This window comes from Temnothorax americanus, unplaced genomic scaffold, assembly GCF_048541705.1.
Source record: "Temnothorax americanus isolate GAGA-0224 unplaced genomic scaffold, ASM4854170v1 Scaffold13, whole genome shotgun sequence".
Lineage (NCBI taxonomy): Eukaryota > Metazoa > Arthropoda > Insecta > Hymenoptera > Formicidae > Temnothorax > Temnothorax americanus.
In genome coordinates, this window is record NW_027509264.1 from 2,782,159 (window position 1) to 2,794,415 (window position 12,257).

The 12,257-nt window shown below is 39.6% G+C and overlaps 4 protein-coding genes across 6 annotated transcripts; 2 read left to right on the top strand and 2 right to left on the bottom strand.

The window, feature by feature from the left end:
- The first annotated feature begins 96 nt into the window (after positions 1 to 96).
- On the top strand, positions 97 to 1,524 carry LOC143893947 (uncharacterized). 2 transcript variants are annotated; one of them, XM_077399850.1, is made up of 3 exons: positions 97 to 241; positions 449 to 584; positions 828 to 1,524. In XM_077399850.1, exons 2-3 carry the CDS (start codon positions 582 to 584, stop codon positions 1,326 to 1,328), a joined length of 504 nt encoding a protein of 167 aa, XP_077255976.1. In that variant the 5' UTR covers positions 97 to 241; positions 449 to 581; the 3' UTR covers positions 1,329 to 1,524. The 2 variants fall into 2 exon arrangements, with proteins under 2 accessions (XP_077255976.1, XP_077255974.1); XM_077399848.1 differs by having other exon boundaries at positions 125 to 363.
- A 67-nt stretch (positions 1,525 to 1,591) lies between these two features.
- Positions 1,592 to 3,468, bottom strand: LOC143893943 (exosome complex component RRP43). Its single transcript, XM_077399844.1, has 7 exons — positions 3,325 to 3,468; positions 3,096 to 3,132; positions 2,887 to 3,024; positions 2,360 to 2,654; positions 2,147 to 2,267; positions 1,967 to 2,073; positions 1,592 to 1,881 (listed from the first exon to the last, which is right to left on the bottom strand). Exons 1-7 carry the CDS (start codon positions 3,339 to 3,341, stop codon positions 1,748 to 1,750), a joined length of 849 nt encoding a protein of 282 aa, XP_077255970.1. The 5' UTR covers positions 3,342 to 3,468; the 3' UTR covers positions 1,592 to 1,747.
- Positions 3,469 to 4,237: 769 nt separating this feature from the next.
- On the top strand, positions 4,238 to 6,321 carry Pak3 (p21 (RAC1) activated kinase 3). The gene has a single exon (XM_077399828.1). It carries the CDS (start codon positions 4,475 to 4,477, stop codon positions 6,047 to 6,049), a length of 1,575 nt encoding a protein of 524 aa, XP_077255954.1. The 5' UTR covers positions 4,238 to 4,474; the 3' UTR covers positions 6,050 to 6,321.
- Positions 6,322 to 8,002: 1,681 nt separating this feature from the next.
- LOC143893936 (dihydrolipoyllysine-residue acetyltransferase component of pyruvate dehydrogenase complex) lies at positions 8,003 to 12,251 on the bottom strand. 2 transcript variants are annotated; one of them, XM_077399825.1, is made up of 11 exons: positions 11,884 to 12,251; positions 11,228 to 11,409; positions 10,944 to 11,143; positions 10,648 to 10,822; positions 10,397 to 10,566; positions 10,156 to 10,307; positions 9,924 to 10,063; positions 9,685 to 9,861; positions 9,415 to 9,599; positions 9,213 to 9,313; positions 8,003 to 9,130 (listed from the first exon to the last, which is right to left on the bottom strand). In XM_077399825.1, the coding sequence occupies exons 1-11, from the start codon at positions 12,008 to 12,010 to the stop codon at positions 8,955 to 8,957; spliced, it is 1,785 nt and encodes a 594-aa protein (XP_077255951.1). In that variant the 5' UTR covers positions 12,011 to 12,251; the 3' UTR covers positions 8,003 to 8,954. The 2 variants fall into 2 exon arrangements, with proteins under 2 accessions (XP_077255951.1, XP_077255952.1); XM_077399826.1 differs by having other exon boundaries at positions 10,965 to 11,143; positions 11,884 to 12,248.
- Between the last annotated feature and the right edge of the window lie 6 nt (positions 12,252 to 12,257).

Genomic DNA, 12,257 nt, shown 5'->3' on the forward strand with positions numbered 1-12,257 from the left:
GTGATCGTGAAGATTGCGAACTCCCGGAATGGCCGGAATTGAAACTCGACCAATCGCGTACATTTACATCTTAAAAAAATACGAGCTAACCTGACCTAATGGTCACGTTTGAACAATGAACAATGATCGTACGATTGATTATCGAACGTGATTCACGCGTGATTGTATATAAGTTGTATACGAGTCAGCTTCAAGTGCTATAAGGCGTCGACAATTTGACGTTTCATCATTCGTGTCGAATGTATTCAGTCCTGTGCCTTTCAGAATCGTTTGCATGATTTACACGTGTCCGCCGAGTGCTCATCTCACATCTGTTCATCTGTTGTCGAAGGGTTTTTTCATTGTTTTGCGTGAATCGACGTTGTCGGTTTCGAAAATAATAATGGCTACGTCGCATATCGATCAAACCAAGTCCTTCCCCAATGACTAATGAAGGTAATATTTACAGGTGCGCGTCCGGTGGGACGACAGTCTCACGGCGACATCGGTACTAGAAGCAGCTCCCAATTCCAATCCCATTATCACGGAAGACCAGCTTACCGTTTCTATAAAGTTCGCCGAAGACAAATCGCAACTTGAACATGGTAATTAGTTTGATCTTGATCCAATAAACTTTTATCGCATTCCTTTTTAATTCTATGTAGTTAAGAATATTGTAAATCGCTAGCAATTTTGTCTATCTTTCTAAAATATTAAAAAATTACCCTTTACTTTTTGATACTTTGAAAAATTGTACAAGCTAAACGGTGTATCGCACTTATACGTATGCACATTCGTTTATTTTGAGGGTAAAGCTTTCGTGAAACAATCCTGTTTTTCTTTCCCAGGCATCTACATCCAAGAAACAAAGCGGCGCCAAGAAGTATCCAATAAAACTTGTGTTAACCGAGCAACAGAAATCCGACATAAAAGAAGCCTTTGATCTGTTTGATCCGGACGGCACTGGAAAAATCGCTTCCAAGGATCTTAAAATTGTCCTCAGAGCCCTAGGATTTGAGCCGACAGTTAAAGAGATACAGACCCTCGTGGCGGAAGTTGCTCCAGAACACCCTACTGAGTTATCTTATGAAGAATTCGTGAAGGTAATGTCAATTAAAATGACAGACGAGGATGCCCAAAGCGATATAATAAGGGCGTTTCGTCTCTTCGACGACGATAAAACGGGGAAAATATCGTTCAAAAATTTGAAAAGAGTTGCGATTGAATTGGGAGAAAATTTGAGCGACGAGGAACTATTTGATATGATTACTCAGGTAGACGAAGATGGCGATGGACAAATATCGCTAGAGGAATTTATAAAACTCTTCAAGAGTATGTCGTGTTCATAAACTGTAATGTTCGTAACTTAAACTTTGTATTAAGTTAAATTTACGTGTCTGTGTCAGTGAATATTGTATTTTTATATTCTGAATGAGACTGAGATATTTCAGCACAATTATCTTTTGGTACGTTTGATATCGTTCGTATTTGTGTATGTTAACGTTTCGTAATGTGCAAAAATAAATAGCATTGTTCTATCACTAACATTTGATTCATTTTTTTTTTATCGCACCTTCTTGCGTATATTCAACTTATATTTGGACTTCTTTTCCTACGCAAATGAATCATGAACATATTTAATTTCAAATTTATAAAATACTAAGCTAAGAAAAATAGACTATATAGCCATCGATATCTTATTACATATTCCATTTCATGTCTAATGCGTAAAAGGTGTGAATACCATTTTACTTCTTGAAAAAAATATTCAAGTATTTATTTCTTTATCGTTTACATTCAGCGTCGAGATAGCAGCGTCGATTACCGATCTGACCAACTTTGCTCTGATTTTCGCCATTTCCAGTCCTTTGGAAAGTAGATTCTGAGAGATTGAAATTCCACCTATATATTAAATTTAAGATCATTATTATATACGTGATGTATATAACCCAATAAACACTGTATTTTACAAATATAAAATACGCACCAGGCTTATGTACATAGCAAATCTCTTCCTCATCGTCCATCACGATAGAAAACCTTCCCGATGACAAATCCTCCTCGTCATCTGTAGGATCAACTACTAACAATTGGCTGCAAACAAAGAGTCGAGTTGGGAAAAGATGAGGTATATACGAAATATCTATTGCAATAAACTAAAACTGACTTCTCGAATACCGCAAACGATGTAGAAACTGGCGACGTTCTTACAGCAAACATCTTTCTATTTTTTGGGTGTACAACAATTACTCCCGTCTCCTTGTTGTAATTTACCTCAGGTAAGGCCACTGCGAGATAAATTCTCTCTTGAAGTACAGAAGAGAAATTGGACGCGGATATTATCACATGTTCACGGACAATATGTAGACGGGTGACTTACATGTTTTGAGAGCCGCAATTAATGCCCCGGTGCAAGCGTCTATGACCGATCCGTTGTAATTTAGGCACAGGATATCGCAGTACAAGACCCATACTAATTTACCTCTGCAGATACAGAGGTCTGTCAGGTCGAGTGCCGCTGAATTACTCAAAATGATATCTATCGATTTAGAGAGCACCTGCGCCTGTTCGCTCGGCGGGCCGGGACGAAACTTTGAGGAGCACAGAGGAGATACGTCCACATTCGGTACTACGTAGCCGTGATCCGGAGTATCTGCCTTTGGTGTTGCTAATTCCTGAAACAGTACAATAACGATCAATCGTCACTTTAGCAGTGAAATAAGTTAATTATATTTTCAGCTAAAACAAAAATAACAAAAATAAAGACAGCTAGGTCATTATAAAATATTGTATAAATTAACAAACAAAATATCAAACCCACATTAAAATACATGTACTTGAAAAGATATGAAAATGGATTATGGATATATAAACATGCATTATTAGAACATTGTGAGGCGCACTTACAGCTTTAATACCGCAAACCGCAGTTGTGTCACCCAATTTGAATATTGCTGAACTATCCGCTTGTACAATCGACGAGACATTTACGCTTACTGGCCGAAACGACATAAATTTTCTGCCATCCGTCCGAATGTCTTGCTCCTGCAAGTGCCAAATTGTTATTAGAAAATTTTATAACACGCCTCTTCAGTCGGTATGTAGAAGATACTTACGAGGTGGTCGTGCAAGTATTTCACAGGATGGATTGTTCTGCAAATAGAGTAAAGTGGATAACGAAGTACTACTCAAGATGAAATAAATGTTATAAATCCAATCTTTCAATTTTATAAGCTAATTATATAGATATCTTCTCAGAAGACGCTAATTCTCTTTTATCCATTTTCATAGAGAGAAGATTTTTATCATGCACTTTGCAATTTATTTAAAAAATGGGATACACACTTGTATTGCAAAGCCATCTGTGTTAAAATTTTCAACACTTTGACTTGATTCAACTGCCTCCTCGTTCGACAACTGTAGACGTAGACTGTAGATCGCGTGCTGGAGAAAAGAGGGTTAATAAAAAATGACTGATCTGATGGGAGATGGAGAGGGGATTTGAGGCTTCGACCATGCACTAATACAGATAAACCAGCCTGACGGCCTGTACATACCGACCTCTGTCGGGTTGCTTAGCTGTGCGAGTCCGTATTTTATTTATTAAAAATTTTTTAAGAGCCACACACAACACACACAAAATGGAAAATCCGGCTCTGTACCAGCTTGCGGCTTATCTTACTGATTAAAACGAGCATAAGTTTAATGAGATTCGTCAATTAATTTAGCTAAAATTTGGGAAAAGCCGTTCCTAAAGGCCATTGCACGAGTTTTAATCGTAAGGCCGTAAGAAAATAGACCAATCACACTTGATTATTCTTCAAGCGCGAGGAGAATAATCGACTTTTTAATTAAGCAGCGAAAATTAAGCATGGCAGCTTTGCAGCTCTGCAAAGACAAATAGATAAGTAACGTAACGCATGTAAAGTCCAAATAAAGTCTTTTTGTAACTATTTTTACTTAATGTTGTATAATAAAATAATAATAAAGACCACAAATTTAACTATAATATGTTTAATTGTTTCTCGCAACTTTATGATTGATGTAGTTGCGTGTGATTAGTGGTTTCAGTTTCGGTTTCGTTTCCGTTGATGCCGAATGCCGATTGCGCCCGCATTCCTGGATCCCCTGATCTAAGAACCAAGAACCAATCATAATGAGCGCTCACTCAACAGTCGTGTTGCCTGTGAACGCGGCCTGCGGCGGCTGCGGCCAATGTCGCCTGGTGACGCACGCGACCGTCGCGCTGCCAGTGCCAGCTGCCCAGCACTGACGACGTTCGCTGCTCGGCGCTCGCCGCCCGCCGCCGGTGTGTAATCGGTGTAATCGGGAATATCGGGCGTGAGACTCGACGATATGATCGTTGTGTGGCGGACGAGGATCCGCGTTACGTTAGCATGAATATCTGAAATCGCAGAGATTTGCCCCAGTGTCTTTTACTCTCTTTCTCCTCGAGATTTCGCGGTCGCGAGATCGCACGCGCGCGCACGAGAGAATGAGCCTCAGCCTGACGAAGCTGTTCTCGAAGAAGAGGAGCGGTCACGCCGTCGACACCGTCGCCGCGGAGATCGGCCCGCCTACCAACGTCTCGCACGAGTTCCACGTGATCAAGAATGCGGAGACCGGACAGCTGGAGGGCCTGCCGGACCCGTGGATACGCCTGCTCAACACGCAGATCTCCAAGTCGGAGCAGGACGAGCACCCGGACGCCGCGTTGCAGGCCATCAAGTTCTACAACTACTCGATCAAGCGCAAGCCGCAGGACCAGGAGGTATTCAAGCCGTTCGTCACGCAGGACCTGATCGAGGAGGAGTCGCAGGAGATCGACAACATCCTGACGAACAAGTACCAGTCGGACGGATCCGACGACGATCGCCTGACATTCGAGAGCTCGACGGACGAGCGGACGTCGTTGCCAAAGCTGCCGCCGAAGGTGAACAAGCCGCCGAAACCGCCGAAACCGCCGAAGCCGGCGCCGCGCAGGTGTCACGACAGGGCGGAGAAGACCCTCACCGAGATCCTCGAGGATCTGAACGCGTATCGAATCAGCGACGGTGAGGACTATCCGCCGCGTGAGGAGGAGGAGGAGGAGGAGGAGGAGGAGAACGTTGCGCCGAGTAGAATAGAGGAGAGTCCCATCCTGCGAAGGAAGACCGAGTGCACCGATGTGAGACTCAGCGACGAACAGGTATACGAGGAGCTCCGGGCTATCTGCCAGCGTGGGAATCCCAACTTGCGCTTCGAAAGAACTAAGGAGGTAGGCGCCGGTGCTTCCGGAACTGTGTTCATAGCCACCGATCTTCAATACGGTCAGAAAGTAGCCATTAAGGATATAGACTTGTCGAAGCAGCCGAAGAAAGAGTCGATATTAACAGAGATCAAGATTCTCGAGCAGTTTCAGCATCCGAATCTGGTCAATTTCCTCGACGCTTACCTGGTGGACGAGCATCTTTGGGTGGTGATGGAGCTGCTGGAGGGCGGGCCGCTCACCGACGTGGTCACCGAGACCGTGATGAAGGAGGTTCAGATCGCTGCCGTCTGCAGAGAGGTCCTCAAAGCGATAAGCTTCCTGCACACCAGGGGCATCATTCACCGGGACATCAAGTCGGACAATGTGCTGTTGGGGATGAACGGTGCGGTGAAGGTTACGGACTTTGGTTTTTGCGCGAATATCGACGGTGACGAGAAACGACAGACTATGGTCGGTACTCCGTACTGGATGGCGCCGGAAGTGGTAACGAGAAAGCAGTACGGCAAGAAAGTGGACATCTGGTCGCTAGGTATAATGGCCATCGAGATGATAGAGGGAGAGCCGCCCTACATGAAGGAGACACCGTTGAGAGCGTTATACTTGATCGCTGCCATTGGTAAACCATCCATTCCGAGGTGGGACAGCCTCAGTCCGACGTTCCAGAACTTCTTAGAGAGATGCCTCGCCGTAGAAGTCGACGAGAGAGCGACCGCCGACGAGTTGCTCTCTCATCCATTCCTAGAAAACTGTGCGGAATTAGCTACTCTCACCCCGTTGATCCGTGCGGCGCAGAGAATTCTCCACAAAGTGTTTCACTGAATACTTTTAAAACAATTTTACACCGTAACATTCGTGATACGCCGGTTTCACGACACTTCGTTGCTGCTTAGGGATGAAAAGAAGATACTTCTGTAACTGAAAGCATCGAAAGAATTTCGTAATTCTTACTGCGTATACACACATTCGATTTTAATCTTAAACTTATTTGACTGCCCTCCGTCTTTATTTCACTGTGCTGGTTTACATATGTACGAAACCAAAGCATAGTAATGACGCTTGATAGTCATTTTAAGATTTTATTCAAATCGTTGTTGAAAAAGAATCTAAATAGTTATTTTTATGCTACTTAATTATGTCAGGATTATTATTATTGCGAGATGGTATCGTAGAAATTATTGGTGGAAATATTCAAGCAAATTTGTCAACTTTTAAAAGAAGCTATCTACTCTGTTACGTGTGCAATATGATCAATTAGGATTTTACTCAGGTATATTTCCGCTCAATGACTATGTAGATGGGCATTTTGCCAACTCAAGTTCAGTATTTACCGGAACAATAAAGTTTTAGCTGTAAATAATTGTGGACAGAATACATTTTTATACGCTGTTTTTGAAGAACGAGTGGAATACATACAATATTTTGAAATATTGTACTTTTAATACCAGTTGTAAAACGATCATAATGCAGAATTCCATAATTATTCTTCTTAAAAACTGTACTTAGATCACTGTACAGACCATCAAGATGCAAGAAAGACAATAACGGAATCAAGCATATAAATTTGAAGCTCTTAACTCTTTCCGAGAAAAATGAACTGGATAAGGCACATGATAATATAAATAATAAGATAAGTCATTTGACTAAGTTTTTTGAATTTATAACTTACAAGCTTTTTGACTTTATAACTTTTCACTTACGAGTTATTTGAAATCGTAAAAAAAATTATACGTTGAAAAATTGTTATTAATCTCAGGTATGAAATATATTCAAAAAATTGTATTTTGTGCATAAAATTGAGTAACACTGTTCGCTATCGTAAAGCAATATGTTGAAACGTAATCGTTGCGAATTATATAACCACCGTACAATGCATTTTTATCAAATCGCCAAGATGCACACGCACACACGGTTTTGTAAGACAATATTCCTACTTTTATAAAACGTATATCTTTTTGGAAACTTTTTGTATTTCCTAAGAGCGCGATATTGCTCAAACATAATATTCGTATAGGTATATATTTTAAATAACCGATATACTGTATGTATATAAACTGATATGATCAATAGTGTTTATAATGCGACGAATAAATGCGTGTAATACGATTAAATTACTGTAAAAAATGAATATCTAGATATTTAAGATAATTCTAGCAAGTGTGTGTAATATCAAATATATATATATATATATATATATAATATATATATATATATATATATATATATATATATATATAAAATCACGACTGTGATAAATGAATTACTGGAAACATCAAAAGTTGTGACATTAGTTCGAAGTATATAATTATTATATATTATAATATAAGCAGGACAAGTGTTATGTTTCAATCAGATAACATATTAACATATGTGCCCATAAACAAATGTATTTAAACAGTATTGTAATCGTTTGCACGATTTGAAACAAAAGATGCATTATTATTTGTATATTCTATTAATTTTTTGTTAAGATATATTCAAAGTTTTCGAAAAAATCATTAAAATTTAAAAAATGCGTGAGACGTATATCGTATGATATTCTAATAGTTGTGCCTCATAAAAAATAAATGTATAAGATTCTAACTATAATAATAATTAATAATAGGCACAAAAATATTATCATGCAATAATCACGTGTGAAGTTACGATTATAGTGAAAATCAAATGTGAGATTCTGTAATGTGACTTCGAGAATTATATGTATTATTTTTTTTCTGTATATTTAGATTGGATAGAGGAGAAAAATGGACACTAATACATCCGTAAGACATCACGTATTTTAGACAATAAATATTTTATTCAGAAGATAAATTCTTCATTAAAACTATATCCCAATAATCCTATTTAAATTATAAGATTATATACACAAGTGAGTCATTTATTTATACATTTCCAATTAATAAATTAATCGGAAGTAAACCGTGTGTTTTATTGCACGAGTTTCTAAATATGCGAAAATTACTATCTTTAAATATTTATAGTAATATGATACAATGAATAAGACATTTATACGTCGTAACTTTGACTCGGAAGATCACGTATACATCGTGTATATGGTTTCCATATCGCAGGGCCAATAATTTGCAGATATTTACAAAAGTAGACTAAATATGAACGTTATAATTATTTACAAGATTAAATACAATAATGGACACTTACTCTCTGTCAATCTTTTTGTGGATATTAATCCCTAATTTAAAAATTTTTTAATAATTTAAAAATTATATTGAAATTAAAGAATCTATTTAGAATCATAAATTAACGTTTAACATTTGGTTTCACTCAATGTTATCATTAATTAATTTACGAAAGTGAGAATATGTCCATAATATTGCTTGTTTTAAATATCATTTTGGCAGTATGAACATATAAACTATTTCCTTTGGTCAAAGTTTTGAATAACGAACGGCGTTATTTGTAAAACGTTTTCATATAAATATATAAGTCGTACTTTCTATATTTGCTTACATATGGCACGAAAAATAGGATTAATATTAATCAATTCTCCCGTTTATTTCAAAAACAGCCAAACAACAATTATGCATTTATAATGCATTATATACAATTATATTGGTTAATGATGAGCATTTTTCTACTTAAATTCTATTTTTTAAAAAGCATAGTAATATAGTTACAAAAACAATGATATTTAACTCTCTTGATGCAAGAAAACGAGCTGTTTTTGCAATAAACGCTTTGAACGAGATGAATATTCTATTACGGGCGATTAATACGCATCGCGTTTGTACCTCAGCGCTTGCATTCTGCCAGCTGCGAGAAAAGCTGGATCCTCCAGCATTGCTCTTAGAATAGCCAAGAATTCGGCCGCTTGATCCTCGTCGATCGCTCGTCTGTCGTACGATAGCGTTGTCGTCATTTTGGTTACTTTCATTAACGAGGAATCTGCAAGACGTTACAAAAGTACTATTAGTTACAGTCAGAAATCATTTTGGAATCATTTACAAAATTTTTCACAAAATATTACCCAGCTCTTCTCGTCCCGAACCTACAGCTAGTACAGCAGTTTGTGGAGGATTTATAATGGCAGAAAACTTCTTGATACCAAACATTCCCAAATTCGAAATTCTGCATAGTAAAATTGCATATGTACACTGTACAGTCGTGGACTAAAAGGTTGTCCGGTTTATACGCGCGCGCGTACATACTTTTCAGTCACGAAGACTTACGTGAACGTTCCGCCTTGAAACTCGTGTGGTTTAAGCTTCCCATTTTTCGCCTTTTCAGCCAATTCTCGAATATTTTTAGAAATATCTGATAAGCTCTTAGTAGCAGTGTCGAATACTATTGGAGTAATCAGACCTGTTTTTGTCGCGACTGCCACAGACACATCCACCTTTGGAACTCGAACAATCTAACGCCAGTCGATTGTTAATATTATAATTGAATCGCGTATCCTAACGCAATTATATCATAATATTAAAACTAATCATACTAACCTGTCCATTTTGATACAACGTGTTTATATCGGGACACTCGACGAGCGCGTGAGCGACGGCCTTGACGACGAAGTCGTTAATTGATACACTTATATCCTCCGTTTTTAGCTTTCCGCGGAGCTCCACTAACTTGTCGATATTTATATTCACAACTGCGTAAGAATGTGGTATAGTTCTCTGAGAAAAAAAAATCATTTTAATTAAATTAAACAAATAATAAAAAATCTGTCGTAACGTACTTTTGACTCTCCGAGTCGTTTGGCGATAACGGCACGAACGTTGGATATTTCGATGTCTTCGTATGGAGACGGTCGGCCAACCGGGACATATATCTCTTCTGGACTGGGAGAACGTGCCTTAGCAGTCTCTGGAGCCGGTGCTGCAAAGAGATAATCGTTAAATAAATATATTAAATATTACACAGAGCTACACCCCGAGAGAGACAATATTATTATAGTATATCGCATTTACCGGATTTAGGCGTAACTTTTTGAACGTTGTGCGCCTGAATATACGCCAGAACGTCGCTTTTCAATAAACGGTTTGGCCGTCCAGTGCCCTTGATTGACCCAGAGCTCAGATTATATTCCTCCAGCAATCTTTTCACCGCCAAACCATACACTCTATGCGGAACATATTTAATATTTAATGGAATACGTTCATTTAGAAATAATGAATAATTATATAAATTATTGAAAAGATGAATACACACTGCCCACTTGATGGCGGTTTGGCAGCTAGTGCAGCCGGTTGAGCAGAACTCGGTGCTGCAGATAGCGCTGGTTTAGCTGACGTCGGGGCAACAGCCTGTTTCCAATCCATTCCTTTCTCAACTATAACAGCTATCAACTGTCCCACTTCTACTTGGGAACCTTCTGGAACCTAATAAATGACAATATTAAGCTAAGGAAGGAACGTAATTTGCTCCATGCAGAATTTTGTCGTTAATAATTAAGTACGTACAAGAATTTTTGCGAGTACGCCTTCCTCATCCATTTCGAAGCTCATGACGGCTTTATCCGTTTGTATGTCTGCCAACGAGTCACCCGGCTCTATTTCATCACCTTCTTTCTTCAGCCACTTCACGATCGTACCTGTTGTCATGGTTGGCGATAGGGCAGGCATCGCAATGTTTTGCCTGGAAATTAGATGAATTATTTGAAAACGGTTTCTGAAAACGTGGCTTTTCAAGCGTGTGAATACATATAAGCATCATTTCCGCTTTATTTTTATCACTTTAAAGCAAAGTATGACCTAACGTGCTTGTTAAAGGATCGTACTGGCCGGGTGGTGGTTCCGCTGACGTAACAGGAGGGCTCGGCTCAGCGGAGGACGGTGCTGCTGAAGAAGCTTGAGCCGAAGAACCGTCTGGCATTTCTACTGTTTTCCAGTCTTCATCAGCCTCAACGGTGAGAGCTATCAGAGTTCCTACTTTAATATCTTTTGTTCCTTCAGGTACCTAATCAATATATCTCACATAATTCGTCGCACGTAATGCGTAGACACGATTTGATTGATTCGTTCGCTACATTTAGCTACTTACAATTATCTTTGCCATCACACCTTCGTCGTCAAATTCCATCGTGACAACGGCTTTGTCAGTCTGAATATCCGCAATAGCGTCACCGGGAGAGATCGCGTCGCCTTCCTTCTTGAACCACTTTACTATGGTGCCGCTTTCCATGGTGGGCGATAAAGACGGCATCAACAATTCCTTTCCCGTCGCTGAAAGCAAATCGTCACCTCATTTAACATCCTTCGCTTCATGAAATTAAAAGCTCAAATGGTACTGTCATAAATTTGCAATAAATTTAAATATTGCAATCGATTAAACTGTTTCAAGACGAACATTTTCTTTCCCGCGAAATATAAGATTTAAAGAAAATTGATTGCCGGGAAAGGAAACGAATTATACTGAAAAGCATGTTGACCGACAGGTATCGCGTGAAAATGAAAAAATCGGTTGCATAACCAGAAGGACACGGAAACTCGTTTATCGAGCGCAACAAAAGGCTGAATTTACGTTCCAGGATCTTTAGGTCCGTTTTTCACGGGCTTCCGTTTAACATTCGCATCGAGATAGCTTCGTTTCTCGCGGATATTTCCGTCGAAATTTGTTTCTCCCCCGAGAGGGTACAACCTCCAAATCGACGGACGTCGCGAGGGAAAAAAATCGCGGTTTTTGAATAAATGTCGTACCGTCGAGGATACTGCTGGTGCGAAAGCATAATCGTTGACACTTTGAGGGCACGGGGATACGCGGCGCGACGTGATTAGCGTACTTTAGTGACAGGAGCACGAGTCTGGACCTTATCATGTGCGCCATTTTTCACGTCAGGCCACCATTGCCGCTGTGCCGCACCAAGTGTCGTGATCGTCGTGATTCGTGATGTTGGACGTTGCCTGCGACCAGTGCGACCGTGACCGGCGTGACCTCAAACCGATTGACCTCTTGTTCATCCAGTGTCGAATCAATTGGCTGGTCCCAATACTATCGACTATCAATTGTCTTTTATCTCGGCTTCCACATAATTCATTCGCAGTTCTCTTTCTCTTTCCAGCGGTTCTCTCGC